The 19466-nt window shown below is 43.0% G+C and overlaps 1 protein-coding gene across 3 annotated transcripts in view; it reads left to right on the top strand.

Moving 5' to 3' along the window:
* The first annotated feature begins 327 nt into the window (after nucleotides 1–327).
* The window catches only part of HS6ST2 (heparan sulfate 6-O-sulfotransferase 2), a 333109-nt gene continuing 313970 nt past the window's right edge, over nucleotides 328–19466 (top strand). For 2 of the 3 annotated variants that reach the window (XM_055375473.2, XM_019019812.3), the window contains exons 1-2: nucleotides 328–1023; nucleotides 1877–2395. In XM_055375473.2, the coding sequence (XP_055231448.1) occupies nucleotides 596–1023; nucleotides 1877–2395 (947 nt within the window). In that variant the 5' untranslated portion in view covers nucleotides 328–595. The remainder of the gene's footprint in view (nucleotides 1024–1876; nucleotides 2396–19466) is intronic. The other variant, XM_004064903.4, reaches the window with a different exon arrangement.

The following is a 19466-nucleotide window of genomic DNA, read 5'->3' as shown; positions in this document are numbered from 1 at the left end:
AGGAAATAGGTGGATGGTGCTGGGTTTCTTGGGTTCAAACCCTGGGGCTCTGCTGTGTGACCCTGGGCACGTCCCTACCCCTCTCTGGGCCTCAGTTTCCTCATGTGTCACATTACCTTGGATTAGACGGTCTCACTCTGATGGAGTTTTTAGTTATGTATCCATTCATTCAACAAACCTTTTATGAGTCAAGCCCTCCTGCAGGCACAGGGTTTGGTACACAGGATTCAGCAAGAAGACAGTCTGTGCTCTAAAAAAAAGGTCAGATTCTCATTCTGTAATGCTTTTTGGTCCTGCTGTCTTTTTATCATGCTGACTTACCTTTTCAGAAAATGCCCCCGCTTCCGCTGGAGAATGGAAATTGGCAAAGAGAGACGGAAAAGCTCCAATTTGCGCCTTTGCTATTTTAGGAGAGGTTGAAATTACGAGCCAAAGTGGAGTGATGCGCTAAGCGGAGTGACCTCCGTACTCCAAGAAAAGAGAAAACCCAGGTTCTCTGCTTGTGAAGTGGCTCGAGCTCTTAGGCGTGAGGCATTATTATATAAATTCAAGCTCGCTCGTGATCCTTAGTACCCTGAGTTGCCTGAAGGGGGGAATGGCACTGCCTGCGTGTGCAGTCCGGGCGTTCCAGCCGCCGCGGCAACCGGAGCGAGGAGCGCCCGCCCGCACCACCTGTCCCCGCCGGCATTCCAGAGTAGAGGCCGAATTGGCAGCGAGCCGGCCCGGGTCGGTCGCCGCCTCAGTTCGCGCGGGCCCTCCTAGGGGTGTGTCTCACGGATTCCACACCCGGCCGCTCCTGGACAAGCCCCGAAAGGCGTCTTCTTCCCTGGCGGGAGCCGCGTGCGCCCCGCTTTTCGCGCTGCTGTCCCGGGGCCGCCGCAGGCGGATGCACGTCCTCAGGCGACGCTGGGACCTGGGCTCCCTCTGCCGGGCCCTGCTCACTCGGGGCCTGGCCGCCCTGGGCCACTCGCTGAAGCACGTGCTCGGTGCGATCTTCTCCAAGATTTTCGGCCCCCTGGCCAGGTACGTTCTAGGTGAAAGCGGGGTTCGCGCTCCCAGGCCAGGGTGCGAAGGTGCTGTACGGGGAGGGAAGGCAGCCGCGGGGGGGGGTAGAGAAGGGCGTAAAGTTCCAGCTGGCCATTGGTGGCCCCGCTAGGGTCTCCGGAGGGGTGCGGCGCGCATTTGGCCACGCCGCGGCTCCGTCGCCACTGTTTCGCGGGCACCGGCAGCGCAGCGTCTCCGCTAGCAAGTCGGGCTGCCGGCCGGCTCATTCCTCCAGGGTAACTCTGAGCCCCCGGCTCCGAGCTCCCTCGAGGCCGCCTACCGGGTGGGCAAGCGGGCGCGGGCGCCGGCAAAAGGAGGGCTTCGGGGCATGCGGGGAGAAACCCGGACAGAGGTGTGCGCTCCAAAGAGGATAGGGGCAGAAGAGCCCGGAGAGTCCGGCGGACGAAGCGGGATGGGGATGGGAGCGGGAGCCACCGAGAGTGGAGCGAGACACGCGGGGGCCCGGACTGGGGGCGTGAGTTGAGGAGTGGGGCGACTGGGCCCGGAGGGGTCCCACTGGGGCTAAACCCCCTGGAGGGGCTCCGGGGAGCTCCGGAGAGCTCTGGCGGGGGGAGGGGGCGAGCGGCCCGCGGGAAGGAGTCGGGGTGGGGGTGTGTGTGTGCGCCGCAGAAGCCACAGCGCTGAGCCTGCCGGGAAGGAAGGAAGCGGGGAAGGGAGCCGCCGCCGCAGCCGCCGCCGCCGTGGAGTACTCGGTGCCGAGGGGAGGGGGAGAGGGGCGCAGCAGCGGCTCCAGGGGAAGGGGGCGGTGCGGGGGCACGGCGAGCGCGGGCTGAGCTGCGGGATTGACGTAACGAGCTTGGGTTTCCCCCAGCGTCGGGAACATGGATGAGAAATCCAACAAGCTGCTGCTAGCTTTGGTGATGCTCTTCCTATTTGCCGTGATCGTCCTCCAATACGTGTGCCCCGGCACAGAATGCCAGCTCCTCCGCCTGCAGGCGTTCAGCTCCCCGGTGCCGGACCCGTACCGCTCGGAGGATGAGAGCTCCGCCAGGTTCGTGCCCCGCTACAATTTCACCCGCGGCGACCTCCTGCGCAAGGTAGACTTCGACATCAAGGGCGATGACCTGATCGTGTTCCTGCACATCCAGAAGACCGGGGGCACCACTTTCGGCCGCCACTTGGTGCGCAACATCCAGCTGGAGCAGCCGTGCGAGTGCCGCGTGGGTCAGAAGAAATGCACTTGCCACCGGCCGGGTAAGCGGGAAACCTGGCTCTTCTCCAGGTTCTCCACGGGCTGGAGCTGCGGGTTGCACGCCGACTGGACCGAGCTCACCAGCTGTGTGCCCTCCGTGGTGGACGGCAAGCGCGACGCCAGGCTGAGACCGTCCAGGTGAGTGCGCGCCGGTAGTCGAGCGGGACCCGGGCCTAGGCGGGCGGAGGGCTGGGAGGCGCGGCTGGCCCAAGCCGGGGACCTAGCGCGCACCCTGGCGCCCGGGCGTTTGCACCCCGGCTGGGCAGGTGCTGGGCGCCCAGTAGCGCACGTTCGCCGCGCTGTGGCGGCCACAGAAAGGCTTTCCTCTCCGGCCCCGGACTGACCGTCTGTCTGTCCGCAGGGTGGCCTGCGTGATGGTTGGCAGAGCGTGCGGGGGAGGCGGCCGAGCGGCCGGAACGGGGCCGCTGGGACGGGGCATCGCACTCAGTCTCCGCACTGGAGAGCCCTAAAGAGCCGCGCTCTCCGTGCAGCGTCTCTGGATCCCTCCTTTCTTCTACTCTGCACCCGGGTTCCGAAGTCTCCTTTCAGCGCTCTCTTGCTCCTTTCGGCGCCCGCATTCTTCCCTCCCCCCCTTTTCCCCCCCATTTCGTCTATTTGCCTTGTTCTCCCTCTTTCTCTCTTGTGCCCTAGATGTTGTCTGCTCCTGTTTGCTCGCTGTTTCCTTCTTTCCATTCCCCTCTCTCGCTTTTATTCTTTTTCTCTCTTACCCTTTCTGTTTTTCTCTTCTTGCCGGACTTTTATCACCTCGCTCCTTCCCCGCTCTGGCTCTGCTCTTCCCGGGCGACTGGATGTCGCTATTTTCCGACATCCAAGGAGAGCTCATGGTTCCCAGGCTTGCTTATCACTACTGGCTGCATGAGAGGCATCCGTGGCTCTTTGGGAGTGGCGGGGGGCACCCCGCGGACCGAAGGGCGTGCTGGGATGGTGCCCTGGACCCCATGTGGGGTTCAGTCACCAGGAGCCTCTCCTGATTTACAAAAAATATTTAAAAAGCTCGAGCCCCGGCATGGGGCGCTGCCAGCCCATGTTCTGTGAGCCTGGGCTGATGCGGTAAAAGCTGATTTATTAATAGTCTGTAGCCAGAAGCAAGGGTATTTTCCTCCCTCCAGACGCGATGTCCAGTTGCTAGAGGTCATGCAGTACTGTAAAGTGGGTGGTGGTGGGGTGGGGGAAGTGAGTGCTATGGGGTGCAGTTAGTCCAGCCAGGGCTACTGTTTCGCAAGTCTCCTTAAAACAAATCTGGGCTGAAGCAGGGAGTCCAGGGGGTGCACAAGGTGAGTTTCATGGCCTGGAGGCCTCTGGATGGGGTCTCTGGGCCGGCAAGGACATGTCTGTGTCCCATCCCCATCCCCCGGGTGCACTTGGTACCCTGGACAAGGGGATGCTTTGCAGGTGACTGTTAGAACGCAACAACCAGTGTGGATTTTTCTGTCCAACTGCAGCAAATAGAGCCCTAGAGCCCTCTGACTTTCAGATTACCATCGAGATTTAAGGGGAACATCACCCCCTGGCTCTCCTCTTCACTCTCTCTTCTCTCAGTTTACACTATCCTTTCTCAAATGCTGGAATTGTGGCAGAATCTGCCGAACTTGTATTTCCTTTCCAAGACTAACAAATTTTTTCTTCCACCCCAAGAAAACCTTAGCCCCAGGACCTCAATCCATTGGTACAATTGTGTAAGTCATTGTCACAACAATATTCTGGTGTTTAATAAGTTCCCAAACAATTTGGCAATATTGAAAAGAATTTCTCATACTGACAGACCTTGTAGGTGTAGTGAGAGGTGGTAATATTTAAAAAGCTCTTCTGGGCAAAAGTAGAATTCCACAGCCACGACTATAGCAGAGAAGTGAAAACAAGGTCTTGGTCACCATGAAAGCCATGGCCTTGTCTGGAGTTCCATGGGGCACATGTGCCTTTACTGATCCTTTTGAACATGTAGGTCAGAGTATGATGTCTATAAACACACATTATTAATGTGGTCTAGATTATCTGTTTGGTGGCTACTGTCCTCTGGCAGATTCCTTCCCGCATTCTCCAGAAGATAACCAGAACCCCTCAAAGCCTCTTGGATTGTCCCAAATTGAAGCAAAATTATTTGAAATGACATAGAATTTTCTTGGTTATTAAAAGGGTGATACCACAGTAGCATCTAGTCTAATCAAAGAACAACCATGTTCTAAAAAGTCACAGTTACTGGATTTTATGGTGTTTGCAAAAATGAAATAAAATTTGCTAGAGAAATGCATTGCTACCTCAAGGGGACCTTTTTATTTCATTCATTCCTGCCCACCTCCAGAAATATTCACTTTGAAGAATAGGGATAGCCTAGGGGTTCCAGAATTTCTGTGGATGTTGACAGATCCCCTAGGGGGTTGCAGGACCAGTTCTGTGAGTTCTAATAATCTGTAAGAGCTAAGGTGTGCATGTGTGTGTGAGAATGAGAGTGTGTGTATGTGACTGTTGTATGTGTCTGCGCGAGGCAAAAATTTAGAGGTAAAGGCAGCTGCACCGATGGTGAAATGTGGGGGTGAGAAGCTGGTGTCTGGAAATGGGAGAGTCTGCTTTTGGGAGTTCCTGTGTCAAACAGCCTCTCCATGCCAGCTGGTGGTCTCTGTGCTCCTCTCAACTGAGGGGAACAACAGTTCCACCTTTCTGGCCTGGGAGTTCAGACAGCTGGGCCTTAGTTCTAGGCCAGCCACTAACCAGCCATGTGACCCTCGACCAGATCCTGTGTAGAGAGTGCACTCCAGTTTATGATAAGCGTTCATATCCCTTATCTCTGGTATTCCTCTGTAAACTTGCACCATCTTCAGCAAGAGGACAGAGTGGACAAAAGGATCCCCATTTATCAGATGAGAATGAAGCCCAAAAAGGCTAAAGGGCTTCCCTGGGGTCACTGAGTTTTTTTAGCGGCACAGCAGGAATCTGACTCCACTTCTGTCTGACTCCACAACCCTTGCTCTGTTGACTTCATCTTGATGAACAAGGGTTTTTTGCAAAACCACAGTGAGGTCTTGAGTTAGTCATTCCCACAAACTGAATGAACACAATAAATGTTGGCTGTTGTTGTTATCACCTACATCATTATCATCGTCAGTCATTTTACAACATGTGAGTTTGGATGAGTTTTTGGGCCAGGATTACCACACCCATTGGGAGAAGAACGGATTTCTACATCCCTAAGGCTTTCTATTCACTGGGGATAGGTTTTGTGGCTAGATTGCAGAGGGGTCTTTCATTGCCATGTTGGGAATCCCTGCAAAGCTGAGCAGGATGGGAGCGGGCTGAGGCCTGGTTGGATGAGCTTCAGTAGGAGCCTTCAGCTGCGACAGGAACCACCTACTGACTCACAGCCATTCATCCACATTAGGGGGGTATCAGAGGCTATTGTGGCTGCAAGCCAAGACTCTGAATCCTGCTTCCAGTGCTACATTTGGGATGCTTCTCTGCCTCCGCGGATGGTTAAGTGCTTGGGTGATATATAACTGCTGAATAGAAACAACCGTGATCACGTTGCCTGGAGAGGACAAAGAGAGAGAGAGAGAGAGAGAGTGCTTGGCTGGTGAAAGGCTCAAGTTGTTTATTAAGAATAATATTTCTTTAAAAAAAATCAGAAATTGGATTTCATCCATCTGTCTGCCAGTATGTCGTTTGCAGTCACTCAGGGTCCTGCTCATTTTAGAATTTCTGAGACCATTTTTGAAAGTGTATCCAAACATTGTTGCTCACAAGCTGTTAAAAGTCCCAAATTCTGCAGGCTTTTCTTAGGCCAAATTTCCTCTGTTTGTAGCCAACTCTAGTGTGCCATTTGTTCTGTAGGGGGAATTCAGAACTGGGCCCAAAGAAATAACACTAGCCCCCTTCTTCGTCACTAGGTATCATGCTGGCCAGCATGCACAGAATGGGGTTGAGAGGTCAGGGTCCATGGCTATACAAGTCAAAGAATCTGATCATATTCATGTTGTACCCTAGACTTTTAGCATCTCTAAAATTTTCAGTTTGGATGAGTGATTGGGCCGGGGTTACCACACCCATTGGGAGAAGAACAGATTTCTACATCCCTCAGGTGTTTTATTCACCTGGGGTAGGTCTTGTGGCTAGAATGCAGAGGGGCCTTTCATTGCCATGTTGGGAATCCCTGCAAAGCTGAGCAGGATGGGAGCAGGCTGAGGCATCTGGAAGAGTAATTAATTATCATCTCAAATCCAGTAGCATATCATTGATGGGAAAGGACTAAAAAGTGTTTGTTTAGATGGAGAAAAGCTTTTTTTGGTCATTCTATTTTTTTTTTAATTGTGGGAAAAGCTTTCTTTTCTTCCCATTTGTTTTTAAAAGGCGGCTCTATTTTGAAAGAGCTGTAACTATAGAGTGTGTGTACCTGATCATGCCTCACAAGCCCACGCTTTCCCTCTTTCTCTTCCTTGATTTTGCAGTGAGGCAAAATGACACAACAGGCTTATGGTATAGGCTGAGGCATTAAGCAGAATGGACTGTTACAGCCAGTGGTCAGTACTGGTCGTGTGGTTCATCAGGCTCTAAGCTGTTGGGCTCTCAGTTTTACTTAGCTGAGGATACATTTCTTCAGCTGTCTTTGAGAGCTGTGGTACCATCTTAGCTATTTCATAGAAGAGGGGGAGAAATCTACCATTACAATATCTGTAGAATTCCAGTAGTATTAATTAGCATCTTTGCATGGATGTCGAACATGGTGTTGGAGTCCTTACAAAGCTGTAAGTTCTCAGGTAGTACAAAAGGCTATTCAGAATTAACATCACTTAATAATAATTTTAGATCTGTGCTATGTGGCAATTAAAATGCTAGAGCTTGTCTTTCATGGATATCAGTCATCAACTGAGGTAGTATGTAATGACATTAAAAGAATAGCCATCCGTTTTTTTCTGTCATTCATTAAGCAAGATTTTGTGAAACTGTTCATTATATTCCAGGGAAGAGACATCATTCTCTGTCTCACAGAGCTTATGGTAGAACAGAACAATTTATACTTTAGATATTTAATTAAAAAATGGATTTTGTTTGAAAACAATTTGAAAATCAATAATGTCTTTAAAATGTCATACATTTACCAGAATATACAAAAAATAGAGAAAAGTCCATCTGTTATGTTGTAGTTTGGGTCTAATCGGCAAAGCAGATGGAGTAACTATTATGTCTCTGGCATGGTGCTAGCAGTTGTGGGGAGATTAGAGCCAAGATGAAACCAAAAAAGCCAAGATAACCATCTTCAGCCTCAAGTCCATAAAGATTAGCATGTGAAGTGCAGGGCTATGTCATGTAGACAGGTGCTGGGAGAGGAAATCTAGATTTTGGACAGGCCCTTTTCCTTCCCTTGGTCTCAGTGTCTTATCTATAAAATTGGAGATTTAAATGAGATGCTTTCCAGGGCCCTTTCCTTTCTAAAGTATGAGGAACAGGCCAGAAAAAGGAGACATCCTTTTGAGAAGGCCTCTGGGAGTAGGAGAGTTGTATTAAGAAGAAAGGAGGCATTGTGGGTGGGCACGGAGTCCTCATGACCTTTTGAGATCCAGCAACCTCACCTAGGCAGGTCTGGCCAGACCCGAAAGGTTCATGCTTGGAGAAATAATGGTTAGGGAAGTAGATGGGGTTAGGCTCCACTGTGGAGGACTTGAATGGCAGTGAGGAACCCCAGTAAGTATGAGAAGCTCTTGAATGGGAAGAGTGCAAAAACACCATGAAAGTAAATAAAGGTCGGAGTCTAGGTAAAGCTATCTCCCTGATATCTAGTCTGGAATGTAGGTGGTACCAGCCACCAAAACAGAGAGGTTGAGAAGGGGATCTGGTTCGGGCTGGAGAGTACTAAGAAGTCATGACTGGTTCCTGTTGCCTAGATTTCTAGTGGACAGGCCTTATAAGGAGGTGACAACTGGGGCTCTGGGGCAGGTTAGGGCTCCGTCATACATTATACGTGGGAATCTGTGGACCCAATTAATCTGAATTCACAATTGGCGTTGTTATTTAAGTGATAGCTGCAATTCACATATGGGACTCTTAGCCAAGGAAAAGGATGTTTGAATAAAGGAAAAAAGATCAATAGTTATGATTACATAGGAATAAGATATGCTTATCTGTCAGAAAAAAGTCAAAATGAAAAGGTTTCAAACTGGTAATAATATGCACAATTACAACAGACACAAAGTTGAAATCTTTACTGTACAAAGAACTTTCATGAGCTGATTAGAGAATCAAAGGACATGACCAGACAATTTACAACATAGGACCCCCAACTAGTTTGCAGACATGGAAAAACTGTTTTATTTCACTGGTACTAAAGAAATGCACATTTAAACATAGAATACTTTTTTTGCCTCTCTAACCCTGATTAAAACAAACAAACAAACGAACAAAGCAAAACCCAACATATATCACCACCAAACAAAAAAAGTAGACAGTGCTGACAAGGGCATGGTAAATATCAAAATTCTCATACATTGTCAGTGGGAATGTAACTTGAATGATCTTTTTGGAAATAAATAGTGTAAACACAGAATATAAAAATATTTATTTCTATGACCCATAATTTCTTTTCTGGGATTTTGCAGAAAAACTTACTTTTATACATGCTTTCATTCATTCACTCATTTATTTATTGATTCAGCAAATATTTACTGAGTATCTGCTATCCCTGTGCTATGTGCTGGGGTTACCGGGAAGAACCAGGTAGATGTGGTCCCTGCCTTCGTAGGAGTGGGAAAGATAGACAGAAAACAAATTGTCAATTACTTAAAATTGTATGAAGTGCCATGGGGGAGAAGTACAGGATGCTATGAGAACACATACTAGGAGACTAACTGGAGTTATTGTAAGTGCAACAAATTGGAAACAATCTGAACATCCACATGGAGAAGAATGGTTCAAGAAATCTCAGTACATCCACTTGAAAGATTATTACAAAACCACTTAAATGTCCTTTGATAGAGCATGGAAAATTTCTAGTGATTTAATGCTAAGAGAAAAAGAGATAGAAAATTATGGACCCAGTACGACTACAATTATATTAAAGAAAAAAAGATAGCGAGCAAGCGAGAGAAATCATCTCCTACCCCTCCCAAATCTAAGCATAAAAGACAGAGACTGGAAGAAAAAAATAATAGAATATTAATAGATCTATTAGTGATTTATTTTCTTATTCTGCTTTTCTGAAGGTTTTGAATTTTCTTTGAGTCTACATTACTTATATAATAACAATAAGCATTAACAATTTTTAAAATAATGTTTTACTAAGCTGTGATTAATTACACACAGGTCTACTTTTTTGGTTCCTGGCTGGTTATTTCATTAGCCTCTTGATATCCTGGGAGCCCTTAATGAGGAGAGTAGCCTCAGCCCTAATAAACCCTCACCCTGAAAGGCAGAGGTGATGAGTCAGACATTGGCTGCTGATTTTCGATAACTGACTGTTATCATATTCCCACACAATGCATGGAACTCTTTTTATACCAGTATGGTATAGAGCTACTTGAGTGAATTGCTATTGTTTCTTTCTCATTTATAAATTATAAATTTTAATTTATAAATTATATGGAACAGGAAGTTAATAGTGGTACACAGTTGGAAATATAAAGCTTATTCTGCTCAACCAGAGCCATCCGAGATAGTCTGGACTTTGGATCTCCATGAGCTTCTTTCTTAGTGAGTTGACACCAGGGCTGATGGTCTGGCTGGAAGAGTTAAAATCTTGGGGTTGGTAAAGGGCTATAGTTCTAAACATCCATAACTGGGAGCTTAGATCAGTTAGTGTATGTGTTGCTCTCGTCCAGCAGAAAAGGAGAGTTCACTTTGCTAAGCAGCCCCCTCCTAGAGAATTTTCACTGCATAAGAGTATTACCCCCAGTTAACCATAAATAAAGTTGATTAGAAATGTCATTTTCCAACTATTCCAATATCTGAGGGACCACTCTATGCACATATAGTGAGGTGCATAATCTTATTGTTGAAACTCCACAGAAACTACACCATAGGTACAAGTTGTTTTGACAGCGTAAAGAATGTCCCTCACAGTTGAAAAGCTAATATTAATGTTCTGTGACACATGAAATGAGGTATTTAGTCACTGAGTTTAAAAAGAGATGTATGGATGGGAATTTCCCCCTTTCCATTAAAGGATAATGAATAATCCACTTAATGGCATATGTCCTCTAAAACAATGTCCTTGTAAGCTTACATAAATATTTCTCTAAACTTTAGTAAAATATTTATTGGCAAAAGAGCTTTTCTCATTTTACTAGGTATTGAACTTTGCAGATTATTCAGTTGGTCTTATTGCATCCCATTTGTTATTTCTGCCATTTTGCCTCTAAAAACTGTGCTGAAGGCTTTGACACATTTCAGAGCATTACACTAAATAAATCTGTCTTGCACATTCCACTGTGCTTTTTCTGGAATATTATAAATATTCAAATATAGGCACACATGCAGATTCAAAATACAATTTAATACATGCAAATTGTGCATAAATTCCATATTTATAACTTGGCAATAGTTTTGAACTTGTTATCCTATGATATAAATGTATCAAATAGGAGCTCATGGGAATTATCAATAAATGTATTTTTCTGATTAAACTGTGGGCTCTTTTTCAGTCACAATTTAAGCTTCAATTCTGAGTTATATTATAAGAGAATAATTTGCACTTCATTTACTCTGAATTGTCCAGAGTCTTGTTCTTCCCCAATGTAAGTGTCTGCAAAGAGGACTTCTTATTCAGTTTGATTGCCTTTTAAATTTTACTAGTGGAGATGCCCTAGTGAGTCTGAGAGAATTGGTCTGTTTCTTATGAAGAGTTTAGTTCTAATGAGTTGCTTCCATGCACTGTTCTGTGCGAATACAGAGCAATTGAAATGTGCAGTGTATTGATTTACCTCAAATGGATTAGGCCTGTGTGCACCATTCCTTGCATTAATTGACTTTCTCCCATAACTGTACTAATAACTGCAAATCTTCAGTATAGTATTAGCTTCAATTTACTCATAAAGATCCTTGGGTTTTTGCTAACTTACTACAGGAGAGTCAGTGCAAGCAAAGAGTATTTAGAAATTGACTAGGGTGACCAAGTTACATCATACAACCCAGAAATACTTTTAAAGGGCTCTTTGATCATGGCAGCCAACTCTTCAGTTATTACAATAAATAGGAGTTGACTAAACTCACCAGTTAAGACCTAGATTATCACAATGGATGAAAATAAAAAATCCAGCTATATGCTGTGTATAAGAGACAAAGGTAAAACATAAGAACATAAAGCACACAAAAAGGATTGGAATAGGTACACTATGCAAACACTAGCCAGAAATAAACTGATGTGGCTATGTTGATATCAGACAAAACAGACTTTAAGGTAGAACCATTATTGGGCGTAAACAGATCACTGTGTAATGATTAACAGTTCAGTTTTTTTTTCAGATAATTCTAAACTTGCATATGCTTAATACCATAAGTTTGAAACGTATAAAGCAAAAGTTGGCAGAGCTAAAAGCAGAAATTATAAAATCTGATTTTTTTCAGAAATTGATAGGTGAAATGAACAAAAAATGGATAAGGATACAGAGGATTTGAACAACATGATTAACAAACTCAGTATAATGGGTATATATATATATATACACACACACATATACATATACATCTAAAATACACACATACACACACATACACGCACACACACACACATATATATATAAAATCTGCACCCAATTGGAAGAATACACACTCAAGTGCATATGGAACACTTTTGAAAATAGACCATATACTGAGCCCTAAAATTAGTCTTGAAAAACTTCAGTGAATGAATTATCTTGTAGACCATACTATCTGATCATATGCAGTGCTTAAACATTGGGTGTTGTGTTATACCTGAGTGCGTGTGAAGGAACGTTAGTAGTTTGCTATATTTGTAAGTATTACCAATCCTTCACCGACCACATAACGTTTCTTAATTGGCATACAAAAGTGAAGAACTCCAAGACTTAGGTAGTTTGACCCAGGTAACTTGGCCTTATTTTCCAAGAAGATCTATTACTATTTTGGGGTACCTACTGAGACAGGTCCTGTGCAAGGAGCATATTATATATTTTCTCATTTAATTCTCACGACAACCCTCTGAGGTAGATTTTTTTATATATACTTTAAGTTCTAGGGTACATGTGCACAACGTGCAGGTTTATTACATATGTATACATGTGCCATGTTGGTGTGCTGCACCCATTAACTCATCATTTACATTAGGTACATCTCCTAATGCTATCCCTCCCGCCTCCCCTCACCCCATGACAGGCCCCAGTGTGTGATGTTCCCCACCCTGTGTCCAAGTGTTGTCATTGTTCAATTCCCACCTATGAGTGAGAACATGCGGTGTTTGGTTTTCTGTCCTTGCGATAGTTTGCTGAGAATGATGGTTTCCAGCTTCATCCATGTTCCTACAAAGGACATGAACTCATCCTTTTTATGGCTGCATAGTATTCCATGGCGTATATGTGCCAAATTTTCTTAGTCCAGTCTATCAATGATGGACATTTGGGTTGGTTCCAAGACTTTGCTATTGTGAATAGTGTCACAATAAACGTGTGCATGTGTCTTTATAGCAGCATGATTTACAGTCCTTTGGGTATATACCCAGTAATGGGATGGCTGGGTCAAATGGTATTTCTAGTTCTAGATCCCTGAGGAATCGCCACACTGTCTTCCACAATGGTTGAACTAGTTTACAGACCCACCAACAGTGTAAAAGTGTTCCTATTTCTCCACATCCTCTCCAGCACCTGTTGTTTCCTGACTTTTTAATGATTGCCATTCTAACTGGTGTGAGATGGTATCTCACTGTGGTTTTGATTTGCATTTCTCTGATGGCCAGTGATGATGAGCATTTTTTCTTTTTTTTTTTAATTATTATACTTTAAGTGCTAGGGTACATGTGCACAACGTGCAGGTTTGTTACATATGTATACATGTGCCATGTTGGTGTGCTGCACCCATTAACTCATCATTTACATTAGGTATATCTCCTAATGCTATCCCTCCCCCCTCCCCCCACCCCACAACAATCCCCAGTGTGTGATGTCCCCCTTCCTGTGTCCAAGTGTTCTCGTTGTTCAATTCCCACCTATGAGTGATGTGATGTTTGGTTTTTTTGTCCTTGGGATACTTTGCTGAGAATGATGGTTTCCAGCTTCATCCATGTCCCTGCAAAGGACATGAACTCATCATTTTTTTATGGCTGCATAGTATTCCATGGTGTATATGTGTCACATTTTCTTAATCCAGTCTATCATTGTTGGACATTTGGGTTGGTTCCAGGTCTTTGCTATTGGGACTAACGCCGCAATAAATATACGTGTACATGTGTCTTTATAGCAGCATGATTTATAATCCTTTGGGTATATACCCAGTAATGGGATGGCTGGGTCAAATGGTATTTCTGGTTCTAGATCCCTGAGGAATCGCCCCACTGACTTCCACAATGGTTGAAGCAGTTTACAGTCCCAGCAACAGTGTAAAAGTGTTCCTATTTCTCCACATCCTCTCCAGCACCTGTCGTTTCTTGACTTTTTAATGATCGCCATTCTAACTGGTGTGAGATGGTATCTCATTGTGGTTTTGATTTGCATTTCTCTGATGGCCAGTGATGATGAGCATTTTTTCATGTGTCTTTTGGCTGCATAAATGTCTTCTTTTAAGAAGTGTCTGTTCATATCCTTCGCCCACTTGTTGATGGGGTTGTTTGTTTTTTTCTTGTAAATCTGTTTGAGTTCTTTGTAGATTCTGGATATTAGCCCTTTGTCAGATGAGTAGGTTGTGAAAATTTTCTCCCATTCTGTAGGTTGCCTGTTCACTCTGAGGGTAGTTTCTTTTGCTGTGCAGAAGCTCTTGAGTTTAATTAGATACCATTTGTGAATTTTGGCTTCTGTTGTCATTGCTTTTGGTGTTTTAGACATGAAGTCCTTGCCCATGCCTATGTCCTGAATGGTATTGCCTAGGTTTTCTTCTAGGGTTTTTATGGTTTTAGGTCTAACATTTAAGTCTTTAATCCATCTTGAATTGATTTTTGTATAGGTGTAAGGAAGGGATCCAGTTTCAGCTTTCTACGTATGGCTAGCCAGTTTTCCCAGCACCATTTATTAAATAGGGAATCCTTTCCCCATTTCTTGTTTTTGTCAGGTTTGTCAAAGATCAGATGGTTGTAGATGTGTGGTATTATTTCTGAGGGCTCTGTTCTGTTCCATTGGTCTATATCTCTGTTTTGGCAGCAGTACCATGCTGTTTTGGTTACTGTAGCCTTGTAGTATAGTTTGAAGTCAGGTAGCATGATGCCTCCGGCTTTGTTCTTTTGGCTTAGGATTGACTTGGCAATGTGGGCTCTTTTTTGGTTCCATATGAACTTTAAAGTAGTTTTTTCCAATTCTGTGAAGAAAGTCATTGGTAGCTTGATGGGGATGGCATTGAATCTATAAATTACCTTGGGCAGTATGGCCATTTTCACAATATTGATTCTTCCTATCCATGAGCATGGAATGTTCTTCCATTTGTTTGTGTCCTGTTTTATTTCATTGAGCAGTGGTTTGTAGTTCTCCTTGAAGAGGTCCTTCACATCCTTTGTAAGTTGGATTCCTAGGTATTTTATTCTCTTTGAAGCAGTTGTGAATGGGAGTTCACTCATGATTTGGCTCTCTGTATGTTATTGATGTATAAGAATGCTTGTGATTTTTGCACATTGATTTTGTATCCTGAGACTTTGCTGAAGTTGCTTATCAGCTTAAGGAGGTTTTGGGCTGAGACGATGGGGTTTTCTAGATATACAGTCATGTCATCTGCAAACAGGGACAATTTGACTTCCTCTTTTCCCAATTGAGTACCCTTTATTTCCTTCTCCTGCCTGATTGCCCTGGCCAGAACTTCCAACACTATGTTGAATAGGAGTGGTGAGAGACGGCATTCCTGTCTTGTGCCAGTTTTCAAAGGGAATGCTTCCAGTTTTTGCCCATTCAGTATGATATTGGCTGTGGGTTTGTCATAAATAGCTCTTATTATTTTGAGATATGTCCCATCAATATCTAATTTATTGAGAGTTTTTAGCATGAAGGGCTATTGAATTTTGTCAAAGGCCTTTTCTGCATCTATTGAGATAATCATGTGGTTTTTGTCTTTGGCTCTGTTTATGTGATGGATTATGTTTATTGAATTGCATATATTGAACCAGCCTTGCATCCCAGGGATGAAGCCCACTTGATCATGGTGGATAAGCTTTTTGATGTGCTGCTGGATTCGGTTTGCCAGTATTTTATTGAGGATTTTTGCATCAATGTTCATCATGGATATTGGTCTAAAATTCTCTTTTTTTGTTGTGTCTCTGCCAGGCTTTGGTATCAGAATGATGCTGGCCTCATAAAATGAGTTAGGGAGGATTCCCTCTTTTTCTATTGATTGGAATAGTTTCAGAAGGAATGGTACCAGCTCCTCTTTGTACCTCTGAGGTAGATGTTTTAAAACCACATTTGAAGATGAGAAAACAGAGAAGAGGACAAGATACATAACCTCCTAAATCTTCACAGCTACACAGTATTGGAGCTGGCATTTAAAATCAACTGGGATATTTGGCCTGTCTGGGATATTTTAATGTCTACTAAATTCTCAGACAAATCTCTATAAACCTTTCTCTTTTCTGTGGCTAAGTCTATACAAGCTAAGTGGAATGGAGACCTGAAGTAACTATCTGGAGATACCAAGATCCAACATATTAGCTTGTTTTTAAAAAAACACCTTTTAAAAATTTAATAAAAGTCACTCTTTCAAGGTGAACTCTGCAGCTCTTTTTTCCCCCTTTAAAGACTTAGATGCCGAATTTATTTCAAATACTTTTTACATTGAAGATTTATACATAAGTATGATGTTTTAATGGAAATGAAAAAAGGCGCTAGAGAAAAGATTCAGGTTTTCTTTTCTCAAATAAGAAAAATGAGGACCTTAACTGTATTTTAATTTCTACCTCCTTGTAGACTGCATTTTTGGTACATACACTATGCAAAATTTGTAAGAGGCCAAAGAATCTTGCTCCTTTTAGAATGTTGGCATTTGTCTCATTAGCAGTTAGTTGCATTGCTTTGACCAATTGTGACCTGTTTCTATAAATGACCATTGCTTTTTGCTGCATTTGGTCAGTGTAGACACAGTCTTTGGAGGGTAATATAAATGAGTTCAGGCAGGGCATCTCTTGTAATCTGGGAACAGAGGAGCCAGTGAAATAAAGATGCTTTCTTTCAAAAATCAAGGGAGGAGTCCTAGATGAAATGAATCCTGAAGGCTATTCTTATTTTGGGGGCTCATCATGAAGATAATAAGAATCCATTTTGTTGCTGAAATAACCAAATAAGAGTAGCACATTCCCATAAGAGTGACCATTCTCTTCCTTTTGGAAGGGGCAGCTTTAGAAAAGTGCCATTATGCAAAGCTGAAGGCCATAAAAAAGTGCCATTAAAGAGAATGCAAATTAGCATGGGCCTACCAGCCTGGCAGGCATTATTAATGTTGGAGGCAAAGAAATTAGGTTGAAGGTATGGAAGAACCATAAAAAAACAACCAGAGGCCAGTGTGACATTGGGCTGATGGCCACTTCAGCTGATGCCTCATGGCTGAGACTTTGCTAAGTGGAAGATTAACGGACAAAACAGCTTGAAGGTTGACGAACTATTTGAGCTCATTGCCAGATACTCTAGAGGCAAAAATACTTATTTTTGTGATTTGTTTTTGCTGAAAGTGGCACAGTGTGTTCTAAGAGTATAATAGGCCAGCTCCAGAGCATTAAAGCAATGTTGAAATGAAGCATATTGGTGTGAATGATGCATAGTAGGCTATTTATGAAAAATTACTTCAATAAAAAACTTCATGAACATGTAAACATGATTTTATGTATAAACACACTATAAGATTTATGAAAGATAATCACACTAATATGAGAATATGAAGCTGAAGCAAGGTATTTTTTAAAAATTACATTGTTGAACAAAATGGTCTGAATATTTCTGCTTTTAGGTAAGGATCTATGCTTTGCAGCTGCCTCCTTCAGTTTGTTTTTGTGACTTAAGCAAATAAAAAAAAAAAGATCATTTTAGCATTAGTATAGCATTCTACAATCTTCTGGAAGCTTTTATATTTATCGCCATATGGGTGTACATTAAATCTGCATCTCCCTCTCGTTTATATGTTTATGAAGTTATAAAGATATACACATGCGCACACAAAATAATTAAGCAAGTGACGTGTGTTTGACAACGATTGGTGACTTAATGCCAATTAGAGGGGGTTAAAAAAGAACACTTGCTTTCTTAATCCAATTGTTCCCATGCTTTTTGGTTTATGCACTTAAGGAGAGAACCCATTTAAAGTGCCAGAATTTGCATACATGCAGCTTTGACTGAGACTTCTATTTAATCCAGTGGTCTTAAAAAATTATTAGTGAGGGTTTTAGAGACCTACGTGTCATGAGATCCATTAGGACGAGACTGAAAGTACACTTTTTGGCTGCCTCCTTTATGGGAAGGGGTGTGCTTTTGATATGGGGAGAGCTAAAGGTATGTGGATCAGCTGGACTGTTTAATGTAGCCAGGTTAGCTCAGCTCGTCTCAGTTAGAGCATCTTGTGTTGCAGCCGCCTTGCTTAATGCCATTATGGGAAAGTGGCTCATAATTTTCCAGAGTTCAGCTGAATGCTAAGTGAAAGGCTACATACAGTGTTCGTATGTATGAAAGTTAGCAGTTGCATTGACGAACTCTTCTGTTTTAAAAATTCTGATTGGACTGGAATGGGCAGGATTGTGATATTCCCCTTTCAATGTCATGTTTGTTTTGCTTTAAATCATGGTGATGTAACCATTATTCATTGTAGGAAGATTATGGCTTCAGTGTCCAAGGACTGGGTGCGGGGTTTCAGGTTGTGACCTTTGGCTGAGAATGCCTTCTCTAGAGAATGTCACAGAGGTCAGATTTCTATGCTGACTGCAAACAAACCTGCGACCACAAAATCCAGCTCTTCTGATTTGCTAGGATCTGACTCCAGGATGCAGTACTTTCTGGTTAACAGAGGGGGCTCTTGTATGCAGTAAACCTCCCAAGATGGAGAGATGTGGTATCAGCTATTTTCATTACAGCCATCTTAGGAGTGTGAAGTTGTATCTCATTGTGGTATTGATTTGCATTTTTCTGATGGCTAATGATGTTAAACATTTTTTCATGTGCCTATTGCCCATTTGAGTATCTTCTCTGGAGAAATATCTATACAGGTTGTTTGACATTCTTAATTGTGTTATTTCTTTTTCTTTTTAATATTAATTGGTTTTTTAAAAACATATTCTAGGTTCAAGTCTCTTATAAGATATACGCTTTGCAAACATTTTACCCCCATTCAGTGGTTGTTGCTTCACTTTCTTGAAGGTACCCATTGAAGCAGGAAAGTTTTAAATTTTGATGAAGTCCGATTTAATTTTTTTCTTTGTCACTTCTGAAGGCTTTTCCTAGTGATCACAAAAATTTACTCCTATATCTGCTTTTAAGAGTTTTATAGTTTAACCTTTTACAGTAAGGTCAATGATCTATTTCAGGTTAATTTTTGTGCATATTGTGAAAAAGGAGACACACCCATAAGATTGGTATAACTTTATCCTTTTTTATTTAGGTAATATTTGTCCCAGAATCCTTTGTTGAAGACTGTTTTTCTTTATTCATTTTCCTTGGTACCATTATACAAAATCGGTTGATCATAAATGTTTGGGTTTATTTCTGGATTCTATTTTACTTGTCTATAAAGCTATCTTTAATCAAGTGACACACACAGTCTTGACTACTGTTGCTTTGTAGCTAGTTTTGAAAGCAGGAAGTGCGAATCTTTTATTTATTTTTTCTTTCTCTAGATTGTTTTGGCTATTCTTGTCACCTTGAATTTCATTGTGAATTTTAGCATCAGCTTATCAATATCCGCAAGGAAGCCGGCTGGGATTTTTTTAGGGATTGTATTAAATCTGTAGATCAATTTTGGGGAGTATTGCCATATGGACAATATTGTTTTTCAATTCAAAAACATGGGCTATTTTTCCATTTGTTTAGGTCTTCTTTAAATTCTTTCAGTGCTAATTTTGAAGCCTTTAGATTGTAAGTTTTGAATTTAT

Source organism: Gorilla gorilla, chromosome X (assembly GCF_029281585.2).
Source record: "Gorilla gorilla gorilla isolate KB3781 chromosome X, NHGRI_mGorGor1-v2.1_pri, whole genome shotgun sequence".
NCBI classification, from domain to species: domain Eukaryota; kingdom Metazoa; phylum Chordata; class Mammalia; order Primates; family Hominidae; genus Gorilla; species Gorilla gorilla.
Note: the sequence above shows the minus strand (reverse complement) of the source record. Positions and strands in the feature narration are given on the sequence as shown.